Source organism: Aquila chrysaetos, chromosome 12 (genome assembly GCF_900496995.4).
Source record: "Aquila chrysaetos chrysaetos chromosome 12, bAquChr1.4, whole genome shotgun sequence".
Classification (NCBI taxonomy): Eukaryota; Metazoa; Chordata; class Aves; order Accipitriformes; family Accipitridae; genus Aquila; species Aquila chrysaetos.
The window spans coordinates 30,800,443-30,824,332 of record NC_044015.1 but is presented as its reverse complement, the minus strand read 5'-3'; the positions used below and the strand labels follow the sequence as shown (position 1 = coordinate 30,824,332).

General features: G+C 53.9%; 1 protein-coding gene across 24 annotated transcripts in view; it reads right to left on the bottom strand.

Annotated features, from left to right (window-relative positions):
• The window catches only part of PTPRF (protein tyrosine phosphatase receptor type F), a 395,117-nt gene that overhangs the window by 8,665 nt on the left and 362,562 nt on the right, over positions 1 to 23,890 (bottom strand). For 16 of the 24 annotated variants that reach the window (XM_030032473.2, XM_030032476.2, XM_030032490.2 and 13 more), the window contains 7 exons: positions 22,727 to 22,759; positions 19,626 to 19,723; positions 11,523 to 11,646; positions 9,343 to 9,518; positions 3,377 to 3,496; positions 2,101 to 2,255; positions 486 to 771 (listed from right to left, as the gene is read on the bottom strand). In XM_030032473.2, coding sequence (XP_029888333.1) covers positions 486 to 771; positions 2,101 to 2,255; positions 3,377 to 3,496; positions 9,343 to 9,518; positions 11,523 to 11,646; positions 19,626 to 19,723; positions 22,727 to 22,759 — 992 coding nt within the window. The remainder of the gene's footprint in view (positions 1 to 485; positions 772 to 2,100; positions 2,256 to 3,376; positions 3,497 to 9,342; positions 9,519 to 11,522; positions 11,647 to 19,625; positions 19,724 to 22,726; positions 22,760 to 23,890) is intronic. The other 8 variants (XM_030032481.2, XM_030032482.2, XM_030032497.2 and 5 more) reach the window with 1 other exon arrangement.

Genomic DNA, 23,890 nt, shown 5'->3' with positions numbered 1-23,890 from the left:
TTAAAACACTGCCTTCACCAATTCTAGACACCGAGGCTTGGTGTCGAGGTGGTTAAAAGATAACAGAGCTCAGCATTGAAGAGATGAGACTATAAACGTCTCACATATTTAAATTGGAGCCGTTTCCAGACAAGTTGTTCACAGTAACATCAATTATCACTAACACGATCTGCATCTGATTTCAGATGCAGCTCCCGCTGCACAGTGAACCTAGAGCAGAACGTGCTGCTGAGAACTGCGCATCCATCTGCCTTTTATATCCTCCCCAGAAGCTGCCAATCCAGGGGGGACCATGGCCGACACAAACTTTACAATGCAGATGTATTTTAAATCACTGCCTACCTGGTTTAGAAACACACAAAAGAATAACTGTCTGTAACGATCCACGGCTCTCCTCTCCCAACCCCTGGACGAGCAGCCCGCTGGGGCTGTGTGGGCAGAAACAGGGTGCCGGGGAAGGAAGGTGCTTGGGCTTTGCCACCAACCTTGAATTCCAGCTCCATTGCAGTAACGCTCTCGCCTGGTGGCACCTGGGTCAGCTTCTGGATGTGAGCAAAGAGGTTGCGTGCAGGCACCTCGGTATTGCCACATGTGGCTGCCTCCAGCAAGGCCTCGTGGATGAAGATGTACTGGTCCTCTGTCTGCACCATGTAGTTGCGCTGAGAGCGCATGCACGTCACGTGGCCGTAGATGTCCACGGTCTTCTCATGCTTCATCCGCTCCAGCATGGCATCAATGACAATGAAGCAACCAGTTCGGCCCACACCGGCACTGCGGGAACAAAGCACGTGGCCCGAGATGACACTGTCTCCTACAGATGCCACGCAAGCTCTGCTCTTGCTTAAGAGAGCACCCGGACCTACAGCACACAAAAGGGGAGTAAAGGCGGTTCCCCACACTGAGGGCTAATGAGCTGAGCCCCAAATGAGAAATGACAGGAGGAGTGAGGGAGAGAGGCACTGGAGAATGTGGGACACTACTCAGCCCTTCTGCTGTCCCCCTTTCACTGATGGAGCAGAAAGGACATGGTGTCACTCCGCTGGTCCCTGCAGTGGCTGGCCGCACCTCCACAAGCGAAGGAGAAATGTCTTTAACAGGCAGGAGAGTGACAGCATATGTGTGCATGAAGTCAGAAGACCTGAAGTCCAGGCTGGGCCCTGGCACCAGTGAAGCCCATAATTTCAAGCCTGCTTGTCCCCTAATCTGGGTCACTGTTTCCTAACCCATAAAACGAGGACAGCCAGCCCAAGAGGGGAAAGCAGAAAGGTGAGGTCACACATGTCTATGCTGAGCCCTTTGCTCAAGCACTGGATGCCGCTCCACGTCTGTTGGAAGGGCGGTAGCAATCCCCAAACCACTTACCCTGAGAGCACACTGAAAACAACAGACATGCTGTTGTGACATGTAAACACAGGCAGAGAAAGAGAGCTAGACATTTCCTCATTTATGGTGCAAGTCAGATCCTTAACTGGGCTTTAATACAGCTTGTTTGTGTGTTAATTATACCCCACTCCCATCTGAAACAGAGCATGAAAGAAGAGCATTAAACACTGCTGGTAAGGCGTATGCTGGAACAGCAATGATCGAGTGGTTTGTTCAGTAATAGTCCCCACTCGGCCTGTGTAGATAAATCTTGCCTGGATAAAATGCTGAGCCTTAGTAGACTAATACTTTGCTTAAAGAGCTGCCTCTCTACTCTGCGAAAGAGTTCTACTGTAAATACTACATACGAATGTCTGTAGAGGTCACTGCATGTGTGTCTGTCAATGATGTGCCTCTGAAAGGTACCACTTACTTATGCTGGGCACAGATCACTTCGTTTTTAAATGGTAGTTGCAGTTTTGCAGGAAAAAGTGTTTTCTGAGGCTCTCCATACAGCAGCGCTGTTTAATCTGACAGAGCAGTAGCAATACAAACGTCGCCACTGCATCACCACTGCTGGTTGCTGTCCTGTTCCCAGCCCAAGCATGCAGTGCAGGTTATGCTGCTGTGAAACCTTCCCTACAGAAACAGGAGACTCTACTTCTAGCTGGAGAGGTTAAAGCTCCTGCAGCCAGAAGGCACGTGCCCAGGTGCAGCTTCACAAACACACAGTCCTACCTGCAATGGACAACCATGGGCCCAGCATCTGGTGGGTTACAGGCCTTGACCCGTCGCAGGAAAGCTAGGATTGGGGTGGGGTATTCTGGTACCCCGTGATCAGGCCAAGCCATGAACTGGAACTGTCGCAGCTCTCGCTTCTCACTGGAGCCGTTCTGTTGAAGACAAAGAAGAGTTTTTTTGTGTGAGAACAGTCTCATCCTAGGACTGGAACCCACTGATGGGGTGACAAGGTACCCAGCTGGCAGGGTAACAACAGGCATGTAATTCTGTGTGTGATCATGTATGTATTGGGCTTTTGCCACTGAAAATTTGGAGGCAAAATGTAGGCTTCTTACAAGGCTTCCGTACACATAGATGCTCTGTGGAAAGCCAGCTGATAGAGAGAGCAAAGCAGCCCTGCGGGAGCAGAGCAGACTGAAGGGAAGGTGAAAGACTCCCTTCTGCACAGCATGGGGTCACCACCCATATATTCACTGCACATTCAGGGGAAAACGGGCACTGAGCATGGAAGGGCCACAGCAGCCAGCTCCCTTCCTGCTCCTCTGCACCATGGGTCTCTCTGGAATGGCCGATCAGCCTGTGTCTGCAGAGAGTGCCCTGCTCCTGTCTCCTGTCTTGTGGCTGAGTGATCTACGCAGCAATGCAGTAGGACTGGCTGGGTGACTGCTGGGGGCGAGATGCCCTCCTGGGGTGTGAGTGTGTCCCCACTGCACACTGCTGTGCGCTCTCTGCCAGCATGGTCCAGACTCAGTCACGCACAGAGGCAGCCCGCTGCAAAGCCTGTTTGCTTTGCCGTGACACGCTGCTGCTAGCACAGCCCCCAGGGATTTCCAAATACTAATGAGGTATGCAGCAGGCAGGAGAGAAGGGCACTCATACACATCAGCACGCCCCCTCCATTTGCATCATTAGTGACAGGAGTGCTAAAAATTCACTGCTTCCTATGTTGTCCCTCTAACGGGACGACAGCTGTTGCATGTATGCTCTCCAGAGGCAAGCATCACCCCCGCTCTGGGGTCCACCACAAGGTCTGAATGTGTAGAGGAAAGCGTCAGGTATCCTGGCCAAAATCCAGTGGTGACCAGATGCACAACCTGTAGCCAGTCTCCTACTGCAGCCCAGCTGTGAGAAATGGCCCACATGTGGACTAGCCACACGCTTGGCCAAGCCAGGCACAGCCGGCGGCCTCTGCCTGTGGGCTGTGCAGCACCCTGCAGCACTGGGGAGTGGCTCTGCATTACCTGGAGCAGGAACAGCCCAGCCAGCGCCATACCTTGTAGAGTGCAAAGGTGCGGACGGTGTAGGTCGCCAGCTCCACCGTGTCCAGCAGGGTCACCTGGATCATCCCATAGGTTTCCGTACCCCGGCTCGGCCAGTACTGGTCACACTTTACCTGTAGGGAGGAGAGGAGAAGGGGTCAGTGCTTGGCTGCTGGCTGGGTATTTGGGGTGAGGAACAGGGCTTTGCCCTTCAAAGGGTAAAGACAGAAACGAGTCACTGTGCAGGAGGCCCCAAACACCCAGATTTCCTTCTCCCGGAGTGTCCCAATCCCCAGAAGAAAGGCAGCACACCCTGGGCTCCTTTCCACAAGATTCAAACTTAAAGAGGGATTTTTTTTTTTTTTTTTTTTCTCCTGGAGCCACTGGTGGGAAGCGGCGAAGGGGGCCAGGCCACCAGACACAGCAGCAAGAGCAGCACCAGGTATGAAGACAGTGTGCGGCAATTGCTAGCAGTGATTTGTGCCTGCTCTAATTTTTCTTCTCTGCGTCCTGTTTTGGAAGATGGGGGTCTTTAGGGCTGTGCTTGCAGCACCCCTCTGCCTGAGCTCCACCTCATGGAGAGAAGGCCAGCAGCTGCAGGTTCGTGGGAGGAGAGCTGGTGAAGCAGGACAGGGGAAACAGTGGTTTCTCTGGGGAAGGCTGTGCTCGAAGGGCAGCCGAGGTGAGGGAGATGCAGCCTGTACCCCCGCCAGCTCCCTGCTATCCCAGCCCAAAGTCCTTGACCCACAGCACTGAGCTGAGACAGGACACAGCTCTGAGTCCAGCGTGGTACCCAACAATACAACAGGCACTACCTTTCCCCATAACGTCTGTAGTCAAGTCCCCAGGGTGACCCTGCCAGCGTGACCCCCAGGCAGCAAACCACCCTGGTGAAAGATGGGACACAGCCCACGCCAGGCCTCCAGCCTGGATGTTGTGTCCACGGGGCTGACCCTGCCACCCTTCCTGCATTGCCGTAGATTCAAGTGCATTCAGCATCCCAGAGAGATGCCAATGTGCCCTTCTGGCAGGTGGCACATCCCTGGAAATCTACATCCCCCAGGTGTTTCAAAAACTGCTCTGCAGCAAGGCACAGGTGCCAGCTCAGATACAGACACAACTTGTTCTCCCTCTGTGAGAAGACACAGACTGTGGCCAAACCATCCCTTCAGCCCCTTCCTGCAGGCAGCACTGTCCCATCATGAAAACACCGCTGGTCCCTAGAGACCCCCTGTCCTGCAGCATCCTTTATATCCCCCTCCCAACTCCGCAGACAGAGCACTTTGAGCTACTGGTCACAGTTCCTGCTGCAGCCCACTTGGCAGAGAGCCCTAACGTGTCCCCAGGGCCCCATCCCTCTGCCCCCTTCATCTCCCTGTGCATCCCTCCCTGCTCACCTGCTGATGCCCTCACCTTCCTCCTATTCACAGCTCAGCGTTTGAAAACTACTCCTCCAGTTTTGTTCTCTCCAGCCCTGAGCCTCCCTATTTCATCTGGCACCCAGCTCCCCCGCCTCATGGAGCCACAGCGCCTGGCTGACAGGAGGAAGACTTCATTCCCACCCATGTGCACTGCACTGAAAACGGTTTCCCGCCCTAGGAGAGAGGAGTGAATGGAAGATCATCTGTGCTTGTCAAGGAATAGTAAACTTAATTATTAGCCGAGCGTGTTTACAGGAGAATGTGTGGGAAGGGAAACAACAGGCTTAATTAGAAATCAATGAAGTTCTGCCTTTTAATTGAAGGCACTTTAAGCAGGGTGGGGCTTGTGAGAGCTAAGAGCCCTCATCCTCCACTGTAGCTGCTGGAGCGTGGCAACCTGGGGTCAGAGGGATGTATCTCTCCCTGCTTTTTTGGAGTCTGCTCTCATTAAGTCCTGCCCTGGCAGAAGTGCCTGGAGCAAGGCTGCCTGATGGGGTACTGCAGGCGCCTGCACACCCAGAGCGGCTCTGTTGCCTCCTGCCCAGGGTCTCCTGCCATTCAGGCTGCTGTGCTGCCTTGGATCTGTGCTCCCAGCGTGGCAGGCCCTGCACAAATCTCAGAAGATTTCCTCGCTTGGCACACAGCAGCCCGTTATTTTACACCGACTAGCTGCAGAGTGAACAACTCGGAGGTCAGAAACCTTATTTCACAGCTAAACTGATCCTATCCTCACAAGTGGGTGGCAGCTGCATCTGCATCTCCAGCCACCTGAGTTTGCCTTGCCTGGCTCTGGGATGATGTGACCCGTCGCTAAAGGGGGTGAGGGGAGGGCAGAATGGCATCCTGCAAATGCTGGGGACAGCCACTTGCTGTGTTGTCCTCAGTGTGGTTTGCAAGGGACGTTGCAGGGGAGCAGCACAGCATGTCCCCGTGCCTGAGCCCACACCTCAGGGAGAGTGGTCCCCTCCTGCCACCCACATGCTACAAGGCCGTGTGTGTTCGAGCACAAAACAAACTTCAGAGGAGTTCCCTGTGTGGGATAATATCAGCGCCTGGGCTGGTAATTGAAAATTATTTATTCATGACCAGATAAGAGTCAGTCACATTTTCTGCCAAATTTACCCATAATGTTTATGCCCCATTTTCAAGCTCTGTAAATTTTATGCTGAAGCCGATGCACTGTGGCACTAAAGCAGATAAGAGATGTTTTCTTCTGGCAGTGCTTGCTTCTCATTAACTTAAGGAGCACAGTAATGTCCTGAACAGCCGTTTATCGCAGCTTTGCTGAGTGGTTCCTGTCCCTCCCCTTTGATGCCCTGTGCCCAAGAGCGGTGGGGCACCTCTCCTCAGCTAGAGAGCTGTGCTCTGCTCCCAGCGCCGCTCGCAAGCTCCAGATAGCATCGCTGCCAGCAAGAGGGCTGGAGGCGGTTGTGGCTGCCAGGCCCCTCTTCCCCAGAGCCCTTGAGCACCAGCTTCTTTGCACCCCTGCCTGGGGACACAAAGTGGCAGGGGAGAGTCACAGCCCAGGGACGGCTTCTTGGTGCTCTGGGCTGGGACAGAACAAGCCATGGCACTGCTCTGGGAGACCTCGCTCTGCCTGGTTCTTGGGGATAGCCCAGGGTAGGAAAAATCCTGCTTTAATACCTCTCCTGTGCAACACACCCCAGCTGGGACACGCCACGCTTGCAGCTTCGGGAAAGCTAATCTACAATGTGTGTTTCTGAACTGCCACCAAATGATTCTGAAACCGATTGTAAAGCTTTGAAGGCAGCTAAATTGCACAATCCAGCCATTTCTATCCTTTATGTGCCTCTCGCTTTGTGAAAACATGAAAAAGGGAGGATGATTTGGACCATGAAGCCAGCTGAAATTGCAGACCATAAAAGCTGATGCTCTTTAAAGATTTTTTTCCCCCTGCAGCTCAGGAGGCCTTTAAAGCAGTGTCACCCCTACAGGGCTGCAAAGCTGCTGCTGGTCCCGGTTGGCTTATCTACACACAGCACTGCCGACGGGGACTTGGGAGCTTGCTTGGGAAGGTAGAAGAGCCTGCTCTGTGCTGGGCATCTCGCCATGAGGCCATGCTGCGCACCCCAGGCTCTGCAGCTGGAGACACAGTCCTGTGCCTGCACCGACGCCCCTGGGCAAAGGGACTTTCAAGCAAGGTCACCCATGGGTAACGCTGTAACACCACGTTGACTGCCTGGAGCAGTCATGTCCCACAGCAGCGTGAACAACAGCAGGCAGCAATGCTGCAGGGACCCAAGGGGTTGCATCAGATGAGGTTTGAAGGCTCTGGAGTGGAGTAAACTGTAAAACAGTGACTCATGCTGAAAGCTGGGAGCAATGGACACTGACCGGGATCTTCCCTGGTCCTAAAAAGGTGTGCTCCTGAGTGAGCTCTAGCCATCACCAAAGGGGCATGAGGAAAAGCAGAGCAGGAAGGTGGCTGAAAGCCATCCTCCCTTGGAAGATGCTGGAGAAGCCAACAAAAAACCCCAGAGAAAATAATCTCCTGCAAGCCACATCCCAGCTTCCCACCAAGGCCCTCCTGTGGGTGGGTGTCCTGAGGCACCTACAGGGTCCAGCAAACACATTGAGGGAAGCCCTTGCTGTGCAGAGCTGGTTTTACTCAGGGGTGACTGGGCTTCCCCACTGCCTCCCCTGGCAACCAGCCTCTCCTGCAGTGCCTGAAAAAACTGCCCATTTCTCATTAGTGCTGGTGATGTGCCAAAGAGCCAGCAGGGCATGGGCAGGTGGTGTCGGGGAGTGAATGCTGGGGTCTGGGTCCAGTCAGGTCAGCTCAGAGCCCCTGGGCAGCACGCCCGGTCAGGCAGGCTGCCTGCAGCTTCTGCGAGAGCTCTGGTCACCGCCTGCCATGACAGGGATTCACAGTGCCCGTCCCATCACCAAAAGCCTGACCACATGCACCGTGTTTAGGACAGAAACCAATAGTGCAGGAGTTAATTGCAGGATGACATGACAGGGAGCATGCTGGAGGGAGATAATGCATGGCTCAGCAGCACAGGCGTCTCAGGCAAAGACAAGTGCCTGTGGGGTCAAAGGAAACCCATTATCTTTAAGAAACATGCACCTTGGAGTGCCTTCCCGTAACTAAGCAGCCCAGAAGTGAGTCAGGACTCCAGGCATGGATTTACTTGGCAACCTAAAAGGGCTTTTCCTGATACTTCAAATATATGCTCCATCACTGAAATGTGAAGGTACAAAAAAGTCCCCATATAACCCCCAGCTGCAGAGAGCAGTTGATCAGCAGCTTCTGATCTTGCTTAGCCCATGTGCCAAGCCCTGAGCCGCAGGACAGGTCAGGTTAATTTACCTCCCTGTTTGGGCTGGAGTGGGTGATGGTAGCCATCAGACAGAGCAGGCAGGGCTGTGCAGCGGGAAGCACAGTGCAAAGCTGGGGTTGGATCTCCAGAGGCAGCTCATCTCCGAGGAACACTATTTTTCCCTGCAGGCTGTGGGGCATTTGTAGAGCCAGGGAAGCCCATGAACAAAGCCCATTTTTGTATATGCAGGAAAAGCAGATCTGTTTTGCCATGGTGATCGGTTGTTCCAGCTGCTTCCTCCCAGCCAGTGTGGGCTAGGACATCCCTGCGCACACTTTGGTGCTAAAGCTTTGAAACAGAGGGAGAAGCATGCAGGCAAAAGTTTTAACTAAACCCAAACTTGACAGTTTCTGCTTCTCAAGAAGGAGCTTATTGGGCTAAAAATAACCAGTGCTTCACAGCTTGAGCGCACAGCCCCTTCTCCTGCCGTTGGCATAGCAACACTAAAATATTCTGCAAGTACAAATGCTCACCACTAAAATTTACTTTTAGGAACAAATTGAATCACGAGAGCCAAAAGCTGCCTCCTGCTTGGGCAGGCTTTGCCCAAAGGGTGCATCTGGGCATGGGAGCACTCCGGTCACAGCTTACGAACTCTTGCTTCAGGGGCTGAGTAAGAACCTCTGTCACGAGACACCATAAGCATCATCTGCAGTGAGGGCTCCTGGTCTTTCCTCTCCGCCTCGCGCCTTCCCCACAGTTTGCAGGCAGCTTTGCATTTGTTACATCAGCATATCTAATCTTGGCAGTATGAGCTGATCGTTTATACATGTTGTCATTGGACAAGGCACAAATTAGTCTTGTTATTGCAATGAGGCCCTGTCAGGCTGCAGAATGCTGCTGATACCACCTACCCATTGCAACTTCTCAGCTTCTGGGATGCAGCCCCCAGGCTTTCAGGGACTGTCAACACTCCCCATGTCAGAGCTCTCCTTTCTCCCTTTGGTGTGAGTGATGTGGGCAGGCAAAGGATGGGTGTGCATGCAGACATGCAGGCAAGACAGGGGTTAATGAGCAGCGAAGTGACAAGAGGTTTTGCCACCCTTTTGCCCCACAGGGATATGCTTACAAGGCACTTGTTGCTGAGGTGCCTGGAGCAATGAGCCACACCACTGGACCTGCCTCTCCCTGGATGCCATTACACTGTAAAGTGTTCCCATCCCTCTCTCCTACCCCCCTCCCAGCTTCAGAAAAGAGAGGAAGCACACACTGTACCCTGGACTTCTCCTCCAGCCTGGTCATCATGACTATAGTTGCTGTTCTCTGTTCCCACACCATCCTCCAGAAGTCGCTGAGGGTTTCTGGCAAAGGTCCCTGTGTGGCGATGTAGGCGTTCTGCTTCCGATACCCATCAATGTAATTGGCATTGATGTAATCACTGCCTGGGACACCTGCAGAGAAGGAGGGCGAAGAGTTACTCCAGGGACAGCCCACGACCCTGTGCCTGTCCCCCTGCCTGCCGGGCCCAGCAGAGCAAGAGGCTGGCATGTTCACAAGGCTCCTGACAAGTCTCCTTTACAGGGTGATGCCAGAATCTCTCCCAGAGATCCTGCAAAGGACAGGGATGGTGCCTGAGAAGAACTCTTTGTAACTCCCACATTAATGCAACAAGCAGGCAGCACCAAAGCAGAGAGACAGCTGCCACCCGCAAACAAAGGGAAATTCACAGGCAGGAATATTAAGGAGCTCGTTTGGCCCCAAGCAACTGATTGAAATAATTGTCTTAAATTCACCAGCTATTTGTTATGGTCCTACAGCACCTTTTAAAAATGCGGCTGCCTCATTAGCTTGTCTCTGTTAGCAGGGGATGTCAGGCAGGGATGTCCTCCCATCCCTCCTGCAGGGAGAAGTACCTCAGATGAGCCAGAGACCTTTCTCCCACCACCACTGAAACCCTCCTCAGTGTGAGACCCCCCTCTGCTGCCTGCTGGCAGAGGCTGCTCCAGCTCCCACTCTGCCTCCGCCACTTTAAGGAAAGGACTTGTAAAGGCCTTTAAAATGCAAACACACAGTTACTAAAATAAATGCGGCAAAGCAGAGGCCTGGGGCTGTTTCCAAACCCTGCTCTGCTTGGGCTGCCCAGGGTGCAGGAAGGGAAAGCAGCAGGAATCTCCTTGTCTCCCAAGGACAGAGCATCTGCATTTCATTAGAGGAAGGAAATATAAAGCTGGGGGTCTCTCCCTTGCCTTTTTGTCCTGGGGAATTTTCTACAGGTCCCAGCAGTCTCCAGCAGAAACGAAGTGCTGGCAGCTCTGGGGGAGCAGCAGCAGCTGGAGTGCAGTGCCTGGCTCCCTTGGCATGGGCGGCAGGGACCTGGCAGGGCGCTTCGGGAACGGTTCCCAGGAAGACAGACACTACTTACAGCAACTGACTCAGGCTGGAAAACAGGGATTCCCCCGTGTGCTCACCCCACAGCTGTCTAACAGGGTTTGCCCATGATCAGGCATGCCAGGCTTTTGCATAGCTGCTGCTGCTTAACAGGCCTTGCTGTGAGGGACCATTTGGACCCCCTCCTCCTCCCACAGAGGATGAGTGATACATTAGCATTAGAAAAGACTCTTGCATCCCAAGAAAAAGGACGCTAGTAACTGTAGGGCCACCTGTTCGCAAAGCCAGGCCCCAGTCTCTTCCCCAAGCAGGAGTGCATTGAATCAGCTGCATCTTCCTCATCCCCCATGAGTGGGCTCAGTTCTGGTGTGCAGAGCTGGGTGCTAATTCATAAAACAATGGGAATGGGTGAGCCTGGGCTTCGGTACCTGGGCTCCAGCTCCTCTGTGTGCAAGGGGACTGCAAAGCAGGCACTAAAACCATGTATGAGTCCAGACTCCAGATATGAGGGGTTGGCTCTTGGAGCCGTGGGGGTCACTGCTATGAACACCAGGGGCCGACGCATCTCCCATGGAGCACAGAGATGTGTGGAGCCTGATGCCCCAGGGGAAGGGGCACCCCTCATCCTGCGCAGCTCTGGGAACTTACTTGGGGGCAAACACTAACAAGTCCCAGAGGAAGATACTGGCCCTGCAATGGTGTTGGGACAGAAGACAGTAGGGCTAACAGTGCCATGTCCCACCATGTGCCAAGGGAGGCAGCCGAAGTCACACAGCAGGGCCAGTGGTGAAAAGGGAGGCTGCTGGGACAGGCATCTCTGCTGGCACCAGCAGTAGCAAGAAGCAACCACACAGGGCACACTGCTCTGAGGACACTGGGAAAGCAGGGGCAGCTCTGCAGAGCCCTTCCTCTCTTCTTGCCAGTCAGAACACACATTTGCTCACGCTGATGCTGGATATGTTTCCCGGTGCTTGCCCCTGCTCGACTGAGAACAGGGAAGAAGATGGTCCCCTGCTACAGCGAGGTTCAGCAGTTTGCTGGGGTGTCCACTCCAGAGCCACTCTTACCATCGATAGAGGTCAGGATGACACGTGAGTGGTCATAGGCGATCACGTTTGCATAGCGGTTTTTCGGTTTATTCACTTCCAGGTTGGAGTTCTCCCAGGTGAACTGCTGCCCCGGATCAATGGACTGTGGAGAGAAAGAGAAGGCGGGAGTCAGGAGCAGCTACAACACAGTGGGATGCTGCAGCACACGTGCGTTTCAGTCAGGAAATCTGCGTCTCCCCGCGCACCTCCCACCAGGCCAGACGCAGCTTCCATGTGTGTCCCCAGCAGCAGGTCAAGCCAGACCACACCAAAACCCAGCCCGCAGTGGGACCTGCCTCCTGTGACCTGCAGGCAAAGCAACCCCGCACTAGGGCAGCCTGCTGCAGATGAGCCTTCACCTCCACTCTCACTGCCTGCTCATCCTTTCCTCTGGAGCTACCCATCAGCAGAAATTTGGTCGTATGCCAGGACTCCACAGAGACCTGACTGCGCGGTTCTTGACCTAGCGGTTTTATTAGCTGTTGAACTGCAGTCTCCTGAAATATAGCAAGCCCTGGGTGTCTTGTGCCCCAGGAACTCTGGGTATTAGTGTCCTGCAAGACAGCCTATGAGCTTTTGCCAGGGAATAGTCATGAAAATTGATAGGTTACTATCCACTGCTCTAGCTACTTATGCAATGTAAACATCTCTCGTTTGAGTTAATAGAGTGACAAGGAACTATAAACCTGGAGAAGAGACGTGGTTATAAATCTTGGCCACAGGCCTGCATGCTATGCAACTGCCTGAGAAGCACACATCCTGATCCCGCCTGCGTCCTGGCCTCACACACCCAATACGTCTCCCACGAGCCATGTGTTGGTGCGCCTGATGCACGGCTCCTCCATGGCCAGGCAGCTCCTTCCCAAAGCCTTTCCTATCGTCTTTGTCCATGCATAAAACAAGGTGAAAAAGGACCATCCCCAAAGCACCCCTCTGAGATGGGATGGCCTCTTTGCCCGAGAGGTGTGTGACGCACCCAGATAAGACAGCTGCCTCATGCAGGAACTTGGTCTGCACATGCAGCCCTGGGCAAGCCCGGGGCAGGCAGCTACAGCAGAAATCGGTCATCCCACGAACCCCCTGCCCCCAAAATTACCAACGTAGTCAAAGCCTTCTTAAAATCATGCTGCAGCTCACGGTCCCCGAAGCTTTGCTGGCCCACAGGCAAAAATATCGAGCAAACAGGCCAGGGGAAGCACCACACGTTATTCTCTCTGCAGACATCTGCGTTCATTGCTTGGCAGAAAGCCATGTCAGAAGGTTTCTCAGGCAGTAAAACGCCCGTGAGTCTGTCAGCTCTGGATCAGCTGTGAGCAAAAGGCTGAGCCGGGAAGCACAGCTCCCTGACTGGGCTGACCTGCACGGCCTTCACGGTCCCTCTGCTCAGCCCCATCAGCCACCAGCTGTGCACAAGGTGACACCCATCGCTGTCCCCTACTCTCCTGTGCTGTTGAGCAGGCACTTCCCAAGCAGCTGGCAGCGGGTGCAGGTACTCGAGCACAGGCACTGCCTGCATCGCTGCACCAGCCCCGAGGGCTTTGCGGCACGTGCAGGGCACGGGCCAGCGCGGTGCCAGGTGGCGGTCACCCATCCCCACGTGTGGCCCACGCCACCAGCCCTCCCCACGGCAGCAGGCTGCCCGCAGGCAGAGGGGCCAGCGCTGACGAAAACGCGCAGGAGGATGTGACATCACAGCAATGCTAATAGGTAGTTTGGGAAATGTAGGATGTAAATAGACATTTCCTACAGAAAACCTGTAATTTTCTATTATCAGCGTAATAAGCAGGCAGCAGCAGCACTCAGAGGCGCTGCAGCAGGGATGGTGGGAGTGGAGACCACAAGCACCACTTCTAGCTGGAAACCCACTGGCCTGGCTGCCACGGTCCCTCCACACTCCTCTGCCCAGGGACAGAGACGTCCCAGTGCAGCTCACGGCTCTCTGGGGCACTTCATTTCATTCAGACACCTATATTTTGTTTTCAGGATAGGCTGCTCACCGAATCAGCTCTTTGGATGCTCTCCTCCCTCAGCTGTGTGGCAGGGGTGACTGCTGCCCACCTAATGGTGTGGCTGAACTGGAGAAGGGCAATAGAAATGATCAAAGGCATGGAAAAAGTAAGGGGAACAAAATGTGTAAGGACTTTTCTGTTTGGAGTAGAGACGAGTGACAGGCATTTTGATACCAGTCTAGTCAATCCGGAGCACACTGAAGGAGAAGCACAAATAGACAAACTAAGGAGGAAAATCTACCAATGCCTATTAAAGACATAAATAACACTTCTTTTCCAAAAAGGTGGCCTTAGTCTGCACAGACAGCCCATGCAGAGACCTGGCTAGCTGGCGGTGGAACTGAGACTGGCCCTGCAGGTATGACTGAACATTTTCTTGCACCCTGCTTGCACCCTATGAACACTCGTTCAGCACCGGGCACAGGTGGGTGCTAGAGTGAATCCTCCCTTCACAGCAGAGGCAGGGAGAGCTCAGTGCAGTCGTTCGTGCTCAATCTACACTGCAAATCACTGCCAAAAGGCTGCAGGGCTGCCCAAGCTGTGGGGTGCAGTGTGCTTTGCACAGCAAGTCTGCGTCCTGCCACAGCGGTGGAAAGGGTTATTTCCTGGGGGAGACAAGGCTGCCAAGAGCCCCCAGAATGGAGGAGGAGCATCAAGGTGTTGCCATTAGGGTTAATTGCTTTGATGTGCAACGAGGATGTGCAGAAACGGTCTAATCATCATCAGCCTCTTAAGAGGGCAAACAGGTGAGAAAGTCAGAAGTAATACAGCACCTGAGTGCAAAGAGGCTCTAATTAAATACTCCTGCAAATTAGTGACTCATTTAGAAGTAAAATGATTTAATTTAAACTCTGGTGATGAATTAATGTACACCTGTTCCCCCCTTTAAGGCAAACAAATGAGTAAATAAACGGGAGGATGATGGGCTGCTTGGAGAGCAGTTGAAGTCCTTACATGGAGTGGTGGTTGGCAAAGCCTTATCCCATCTCTGTACGATGCTCCACAGCCCCTGACTATGGCAGCACTGCCTTGTCTCCCCACCTTGCTCCACAACTGCCTGGGCACTGGGAGTCTGCTCTTGTTCCTTTCTGGGGCTCATGGGAATGACTTCTTCATCCCAAAACTAGATCAGAGTAACAGTTTCAACTCATTCTTCCTAGAAAGCAGAAGGGCTGGGAAATTGGAAGGAAATGAGCCAGGAACAAACTTAAAAGCACCATGACTTTTACTTTTGCTTTGCTTTAAAGTGACAGGGGAGATGCTGTAAGACAGCAAGTGCAAATTAAGAAAAAGCCCAATTAGTAAAACTCCTCCTTCCCAGCATGGAAGTGCAAGGAGCAATCTCTCCAAAGCAGCTCAGGGATCCCTGCTGCTACTGTCATCAACATAAAGACAGAGCCAGACCATTGAAACGGGATTGGAAAAAGGCTCTTTCCTTGACAGACTTGAGAGCACTTTACAAATGCCTTGAAACATCCCTGCGTGCCAGTCTGTCTCAGATATGGTCCACCTTGGGTTTGCTGCTCCCCTTCCTCAGTGCAGCTCCCAAATCGCTCTGCAAGCAGAGTCCCAGCAGATGCCCCTACTGCTGACAGGCATGGGCAGCCCGGGCAGGCAGACCTCTGGGGCAACACGGCAGCTTGGCTGGCCCCGGCTGTAGCAGCCAAGGAGCTGGGCAGCCACGGCCCTGTCCTGCTCAGCAGCCCAGGAGGCTACACAAGGGCATGGGGAGGGGAAGGTGCTCGGGCTGTGAGTGCTTCCCAGCCTCCTGTGAAATCAACCACATTAGCACAGGCATTGACCACTGTCAATCTGCGCTGCGTCTCAAATGAGGACATAATGCGCTCCTGAATCAATCGCTGGCAGTGCTTCAGCCTTATTATTCTTATTACCGGAACGTGAGTGCTGCGTGCCTGCCAGGCAGCTTCCCGATTAGCACATTAAACCCGCAACACACGGCTCCCCAGGTGCTATCTGGACCCCGGGTCCAGCACCTCCTGGGCTCACTGGCCCCAGGGACACGAGCACCTCTCCCGCAGCCTAAGATGCCTTGCCAGGACAGCAGGCATGGGAGATGCAATGTCCTCGGTGGCTTTAAGGGAAATGCAAGTGAGCACAGGGTTTGTCCAGCCGTGTTTCTCTCCATACAAAACTGTGGAGAAAGGGCTGCAGCCTCCCCACCGCACTGGGAACCAAGAGCACAGTCAAATCTCATGCACAACCTAAAGATTATCAAGGAGTAACGTGCCAGGCAGCGGCATGCTGCCTGGCTCTCATCACCTCCAGCCTGCTCTGCTCCCAGGGGCTGTCCACTGGAGGGACATGCCAAAGGGACTGGGCACAAGGGGCAATGGCCACAAGTTCCAGTTTGGATGTAAGGAAAAGATTTTCCCTGGGAAGGTGGTGCAGGACCTAGCCCAGAAATGACAGCAGCCACAAGGGAGCAGGAACCTGCCCTGGTTGGAGCCAGTCTGTCCCGTGTTTGTTAATAGCAACAAAGGGGACAGCAGCACTCGGCTTGCTGGATCCCACAGTGAAAGTGTGAGTTGCGGTGCATGTGTGCACGCTTGTTTGTACCAGTGTGGGTATCCCCCATCCGAAAGCAGGATCCTGCCCCACATCTACAGGCTGCAGCATGGGAAGGTGGCCCACAGGAGGAGCTCCAACACAGCTGCAGCACCCACCACAGCCTGCAGATAAATAATTAAGGGGCTCAGCCTCCCTTCTACTTATTTAATTCCATTAATCCCACGCTGTAAATTCACTGTGGCTCTTACTATACACTAAAAATGAAATACTCTCCTGATGTGGCCGGGCCAGGAGCTGCTGCCAGACCCTTGCACTCTGCACCCCCAGCTCTACTGCATGCTTGGGAAGAGTGTCGTGGGGCTGTGCTATGCCCCACGCCAGAGCAGCCGGCAGCAGAGTTAACTAACTGTGCCTGCAGCCGGCTCAGCTCCCAGGACCTGCAGTTCAACCTCTCCTGTCACACCAGGTGTACCAACAGGTCTAGCTAGGATTGCTCCCTGCCCGCTGGGGGTGAGGGCTAACCTGCAGCTCGAGAGCCCGTTCTCACTGCAGCCAGTGCACGGCTCGCTCTGTGCTGGCTTTGCCGCATGGGCTGCTTGGCCACGCGTGCTGGCAAACTGGTGTGAGCAAAATTATTTGTTCTCTGACCTGTGGGAAGCGAGGCCAGACGGCTCTGAGAAATCTCTGCCATCCTCACTGCTCCCTTCTCAGGGGTGCAGGGAGGTGCTGACAGGTCTTGTTTTGTGTCACCTATGTCTAGGTTAACCTGCTATCGCTTGTACAACCAAAGCAAGCTCTGGGCAGCTGCCCTCAGTGGTTAAAAGTGCTGTTAAGTATTTGCTCTCTGCCTGAGGTGCCACTGATCCTGGAACGTGAGCCATCTACAACCAGCCCTGCACCACACGGAGATGTTAGGCTGCTCAGCTGCTCTGCAAAAACACTTAAAATGCAACTATTTCAAAGCACAATCAAACAGCAAATGGGCCTTGGGGGTTCACCTGCGATGCCTTCGTCCCTCGGCTCTCCCTGCTCAGCTGTGCTATACCCAGTCCGGTAGCACTATCATGCCACAGGGAAACAGGGTCAGGGCCTCCATCTTTCAACGTGCTGGGTCACCACTCAGCTCTGCGTAGGCCTGGGGCTCACACAGTCCCAGAGCGAGCGCCGGGACTCTATCATCACTCACTGACTGCAATTGCACAGAATTTGCCGAGGTGCGGTTCCCTGCCTCTCGGGCTCCCGCAGGGGCTGCACAGCCTGCTCCCTTCCCACCTCCGCTATTTCCGCATCCACTCTGCAGATTCCCTTACTCAGCAGCGCATGCCGTGCTCATCCTGCCCTCCAGCCCTCCCATCGCAGGCGCCAAAGGGAGCTGTTGTCCTGCCAAACCGACGCACACAGGGACCAGGATGAGAGCAGACCCATTGCCGCAGTAATCCTGCACAGGCAGCTGCTGTTCTCTGCAAACTCAGTCCAGGATTTTTCTCACTGGCATTTCAAATGGGAAATGACTGTAGTGATCTCCACATGCCAACAAGGGGCAACCCCTTCTGCTTTGGGGTCCGTCCTAGTGTCAAACACCGTATGAGCCTGTCATGTTCAGTAATTTCTAGCTGATGAGGAGTCAAACACAGCAGAATCCAGGGGAAAAAAATTACATGCAACAATCAGCTACTTAATAGCTGCTTCAACATGAAAAATACAACTGATTGGTGCTCTCAACCAGCCATGATATTCTAAAGAAAGAGAAATGAGAAGAGAGGCTCATGAAAACAGCTAAGAGAATTTACTTAATGCTCGTTTTTTCCAAAACGGTTCCCACAGCTCAGTATTACGCTGCAGGCTCCAACTGGCACAGACCTAGTGTGAGGAGGGGAGTGCACAGACAGTGGATCCTGCTGAATCCCCACCGTGCAGCAGAGGCACAGTCTGCCTGTAGCACAGTGGACAGCCCTGCTTAACATTTCAGCTGGACTTGTAAGAAAAGCCCAAGGCAGACAGATATGACTGCATACCTTGGCACCACTGGCAGGACATACACGAACACAGAGGTAACTGCAGGGGAAGCGCATTATTCCTCTAAACATTTCCCAAGTTGCAATGTAATACTGTAGCTGGAGAAAGCTCAGCTCCTCTCTGGTCTAGACAGCAGTATGCAGAGGGATGGCAAAGCCCTCCACTTGGCATCCTGAAGCAAAAAGGAGCTCTGCGCCTTCCTCAGATAGAGGCAGCACACCCTTTGAACTAGCTGGAATTTGTCCCTTACCTTCTCAACACAGAGATCTGCTTTGCCTTTCCTGGCATATATAATCCTACCTTATGGGCAAATGTTCTGATCTCATCTCATAAATCAGTTTAGGTATGCTGCAGGAAGGGGAGGCCACAGGCACAGGCAGATAACAATTCAAACAGAAGCGATAACACATGCAAAGGACACTTCCAAAATTTATTCCCTCTTTAATACTAGTGGGGGGTTTATTTACAAGTCCCCTGCAGCTCAAGAGGGTCCTGCATGTAAGCACAGGAAAACATAATCCTGCCATTGCTGCTCTCATGACCGCAGAGGAACTTTCCCTGACTTTACACGTTTTCAACCTAATCATCCAGCCCAGAGAGTGGCAAGAAAGGCAAAGCAGCCCTTGCGCAGGTCAGCCCCTTGCCCTCCACGTGTGCACCCCCTCGGCAAGTTGTCCTCAGGGGAGGACAGGAATGGAGGGAGTTGGGCTGGGAGAGGTGCAGTGCAGGATTGGGGGGGGGGGGGGTCACCAAACGCCCAATGCATGCCTGTTTGTGTGAGCAAAGGCAGCATCGGTGGTGGGTGCGGACAGTACCTGTCTGGGGCTCCACCAGAGATACGGAGAAGGGCGGGAGTGTGATTCAGCACTGCAGGGGAGTTTGCAGCTCAGGATTGCAGGGCACAGGCAGAGAGAGCTCTATGCAGGGAGGGGAGCTGGGATTGCTCCAGGGCAGTGGGACATTAGCAGAGTTTCTGGTGGCAGAGATGCTGAACGGCACAGGCTAATGCCAGCACAGTCCAGCAGCATGCAGGGGGAGATTAGATGGGGAAAGCAGGAATGAAAACTCAAATGTGTGTTTGTCAGCAGCAGAGGATGGTGCAGAAAACAAAGCTCTGAATACAGATGGAAGTGACAGGGCACAGGATGCTATGGACTGAAATACCTCAGCCCGCCTGCACGGAGGGCAGCCCTCACGGAGCAGAAGAACAAAGTAAGCAGACACAGCCCAGGTGGGTAGACACGAGCTCCCATTCACTCCTAAGACCATAACCATGGAGGGAGCATGGCAGGCTGCTGCGCGTTCAGCTGCAAGGCCTTTTCCCTGTACAAATCATGCTTCAACTGCTCAAGGCGAGTTCCCACTGCTCTGGGGCTGGCAGGGAGAGCTGGCAGGCTCCCAGGCCTGGCTCGGAGCCCACGCACGATGCCGGTGTGGGGGAGGCACAGCTCAGCTTTCAAGCCCTCTCCGCTGGGGGTCCTGGCCAGCATCACTTTGCCCCCACCGCCCAGCACGCTCTCACGCTCACCTCATACTCCTGGGAGAACTTCAGCCCATCGTTGGCCTTCAGCCTATCGATGTTGTCGGCGAGGTCCGTCACAGGGATGGGGGGGTGGTCACGCATGCCTGCAAGCAAGACAAGGAGGTAGGAGGGAGACGAAAACGGTTACGGCTCTGCATGGCCAAGGAAGGCTCAACAACAGCATGTGCACAGCAAACTCGAAAGGTGGGTGCAAGGCGGACACGTGTGACTATGTGAAGCGCTGGGCAGGATGGATGGGAAGTCGGCGAGATCACACGGCATGCTGCACGCACTCTCAGAGCACACGGTTCAGTGAAACAAAACAGAAAGGTGATGTGCAGAATGTGCATGACCAGGTGAGCATGCTCGGACAGTACAGCCACCGGGCACACAGAGCAGGCCACGCAGCGGGCAGGGGCTCGGGCAAGCCCCCGGCAGGAACAGGCCGAGGATACGCTGTCAATGCACTTCCCGGGCTCCTGCATAGGCTGAAGTTGAACACACTGATTCTCTGGTGCTCTCACCGCCAAGGGCTGAGGCTGATTCTCTTGCTTACCCCTAACAATGGCACTAGCCAAAATGAAACTTGCCCAGACGTGCACCAGGGGAAACCTCCGTGGTGTATGTGCACAGCTTTTTGGGGTAGGCAGATGCTGCCCCAGCCCCTGGGGAGCTAAAGAAAGATGGGAAGGGCCCCACAGAGGACCGGCTGCTCCCCTGGTCGGAGACTTGCACAACTTGCCAAGAGCTGAGGAGCAGCTCTGCCCACAGCTGCGTAACTCAGTGCTTTTCAATGGTGCTCCGGAGGCAGAGCCAGCTCCGGGGCCCAAAATCCAGCTCCACTGGGTGGCTCGTGCAAGGCACCATGTTCAGTGACGTGCCCTACAGCAGTTTCCGCGAGGCTGCTGCGAGCTGGGATGCAGCTCAAGCCATGGCAGGTCTTGCCCTGTCTAAAGCAGGGATGCACAGTATGGCTCATCCTGGGCACAGCCCAAGGCCTGCTCAGGGGAGAGGCCCACAGGAGGGGATCCCACAGGTCCCACACAGGGGACAGGTACTGAGGGGGTATGCATGTGGGATTGGGAAAAGCCCTACTGGGGCCCTGGGATTCAAGGCTCAACCATTGCAACCTCTTTCTCTGAAGCTGAGATGGCAAATTGGCAGGAACGTGGCTGTGAAACATCTCATCCAAAGCCTGGCTCATCCAAATCCCAAGGTTCGTGGCTCCATCAGCTGCTCTGTGGGTTTCCCAGAAACCCCACGTGGGTAATAATGATTATTAATAGGCTGAAGCTGTTGATTCACACCCAGGGAGACAGACTGGAGCATGGCCAGGAGCTTCTCAATCGCTCAGGAGCCTGAACACTGCCACTGATGGCGGTGATGGGCCGCTGAGGCGATGGAGCAGTCCCCAGGCTGAGTACGTGCATTTTACACAGCGGTGACAAGCCACTAGGTGATAACATGGAAGTGTTACACCGCAGCCGCTGCACAGCAGGGCTCCTCACACCTCTGCCAAAAGCATCTGACATCGCTGCGTACAGGCAAGACCCAATCCAACACACACTTGTCCTTCTATCACTTGACAGCACAGAGCTATCCACAGATGGCCCGAGAGCACACGGACAGACGGAGAAGGAAAGATCCCTCTTCTGCCTTGTGCTGAGGTCCTCCTGCAAATGATCCTCTGTTTGCCACTTCACCCATCAGGATCCCCAAGGTGGTTGAGCAGGCCAACAAAGATGATGCTTTGATTTCTGCACAATTTGCTTATTGGTGCCAGAGCCAGACCTCCAGAGGCTGTGGCTCAGGAGCAGCCTTTGCAGTGCAGAGCTGTTACTGATGAACAATTGAATGAGGAGAACAGTGTGGCACCAAGGCAGAAGTGTGGGGCTGGAAGAAGAGGCTGGAACATAGCCGTGGTATGTGCTTATCCCAGCATGGTTATGTATGAAGTATGGCAGAGCCATGGACCACAGCAGAGCTGCAGACACTCATCTCCGCTGAGAAATACAAGGGGTCTCTCCAAACTTCAGTTTTGCTGGCCAAAGGAGTGTTGCAGCAACAAAGCAGCTGCAAGAGCAGATGGGGAGAAAGAGGTGGTTGGTATCCCATTATGGTGAACCTAGAACAACTGCCACTAACCGTGTAGGGCAAGACAGAGGAGATTTGTACACACTAGCAGGACTTGTACATGCTCTTCCAATGACTCTGGCAAGAGGACAGTGAGCTCTCCGCCAGGCTAGAAGGGCTTAGAGGTCTCTCAATGCCTGCAGGGCCGCAGACTGCAAAGCCCTTGGCTCTGCTCCTGGGCAAAGCATCTGTCCTATGTACTTCTCCCATTCCTGTGTGCACACGCTGATAGATGCCTTGTACATCAAGCAGCAGGGAGGACATGCTTTTATGGTTGAGAGTGAACTTGAAGCTCACAAGACAAGAGATAAAGGGGCAGTTACACTCGTAGTCCTGGTACTACTCCATCCAACCTGCTAGAGCAGTAAAGTCCCTCTGCTCTGTGCCTGGGACTCTGGTGCCAACACTGCCAAACAGACCAACTGCACGGCAGCTCAGAGATCAGCATCCCTTGGCATCTGTTCTGCCTAACTCTATGCCACACGCAACCCAGCCTAGGGAAGCCGGTTTGCCTGAGGTAGGAGGAGAGTGTGTTCAACCACTGGGCTGCAAAGCACCCTTCAATTTGTCCATTAGGGTTTTTTAGCTGGCCACCCCCTCCAGAATGGCCAAGGTTATCTGTCTCCACGCAGGGCCAGCTGCAGGCCTGGTGCCACAGCAGAGCCTGGCATGCCGCTGCGAAGGAGCTGGAGGCCCGGGAACAGGCGAAGGGCTGCCACAGGAACGTCCTGGCAGCCCAGCACCCAGGGCCTTCCCTTCTGCACTGTGCTGCGGTGAGCTGCTGTAGTGCCGTGCAGATGGTACCCGAGCTTGGCCCCACACATCATGTCAGAAAGTGAAATCACTGCCGTTCTACAGTCTGCTGTGAGTGAGGGTGACCTTCATGACATTGAAACAAAAATTACAGAGACAAGAAAGAAAGGGAAAGAAAAAGCAAAAGGTGTCAAAAGATAAATACAGGAGTTAAAACTAACTTGAGATATTCGGGCAACTGGGGACACTGGCACCTGCAAAGAAAAGAAACGGGGCAAGAACAGAAATCCCATTAGCCTTTAGTCATCATCGCAGAGGTTCAGAAATGGAAAGACAAAGAGATGAAGATGCAAAGGAAAGCACCATCTGCCACAGGACCGGGAGCCTCCCTTCTGCACAGGACCAGCTGCCTGGCCCCAGGGGCTGCTCTGCAGCTGGCCTGTTACACACCGGGCTTTTGGCTCTGGCCAGCACCATCCCCTGACGCTGACAAACACGTGGAGCTGGAGGTACTCGCAGGGGAGTGAGCGCACAGATATTCATCTGACGCCAAGAGCTACACTTCTCACTGCACACCACTGTCCACGGCCCCGTGCCCAAGGGAAGCCAGCAAGGGCAGGTGGATGGCAGGTACAGGGGACATCTGTGCTGCTCAGTGGCCAGGAGGACCACACTCAGCCCCAGCAACCTCTGCTCAGTGCCCCTGAGCCTCCAGCCCGCTCGCAGCTCATCAGCAGCACAAATCAGCCTCATTTCATGGCGTATTGGGACACTGCCTGGTCCCATATCCTCTCAGTGACTTGGCACAGTGCTATGTTAGTACAGAGAGGCTGACAGTGGGGGAAATAACCCTCGTCTGAAGTAAAAACCACAAAAATGAGGAAGCTTAATATTTAATAACGGTAGCCCAATTAATTATGCATTAAACAAGTTTTCCCTGCTCAGCACACTCCAGCAGGGAGACCAGCTACTGAAGCATGCAGGGCCAGCGGCCAACACCTCTTGTCAATGCATCCACGCAGCACTGCCTCGACCTCGGGCAGGTGACAGGGGCAACAGCATGGGCCCACTGGGCTCGGTGGTTTTCATGCCTCCTCATTAATGAGGACAAGCTCATCAGGAGCTGGAACAGTCACTTCTAGCTGCACAACACCCGCTTCTGCCCCGCAGAGCCTCACAAGTGCTGCTGTGGGGAGGAGGTGCTGTCACTTAGTGGGGGAGCGTTGGCTAGCAGCATCCCAGAGCGCTGCTGCTGTCTCTAATGAACTGGGCACTTTGGGTTGTTTTTCTCTCTCCAGAGAGCTCTGCAAGCTTCCTGAATGAGCCAGTGTCTTTGGTTTATCCTTAGGCACAGGTAGGAAAAGGAAATTTCCCGGATCCCTCTT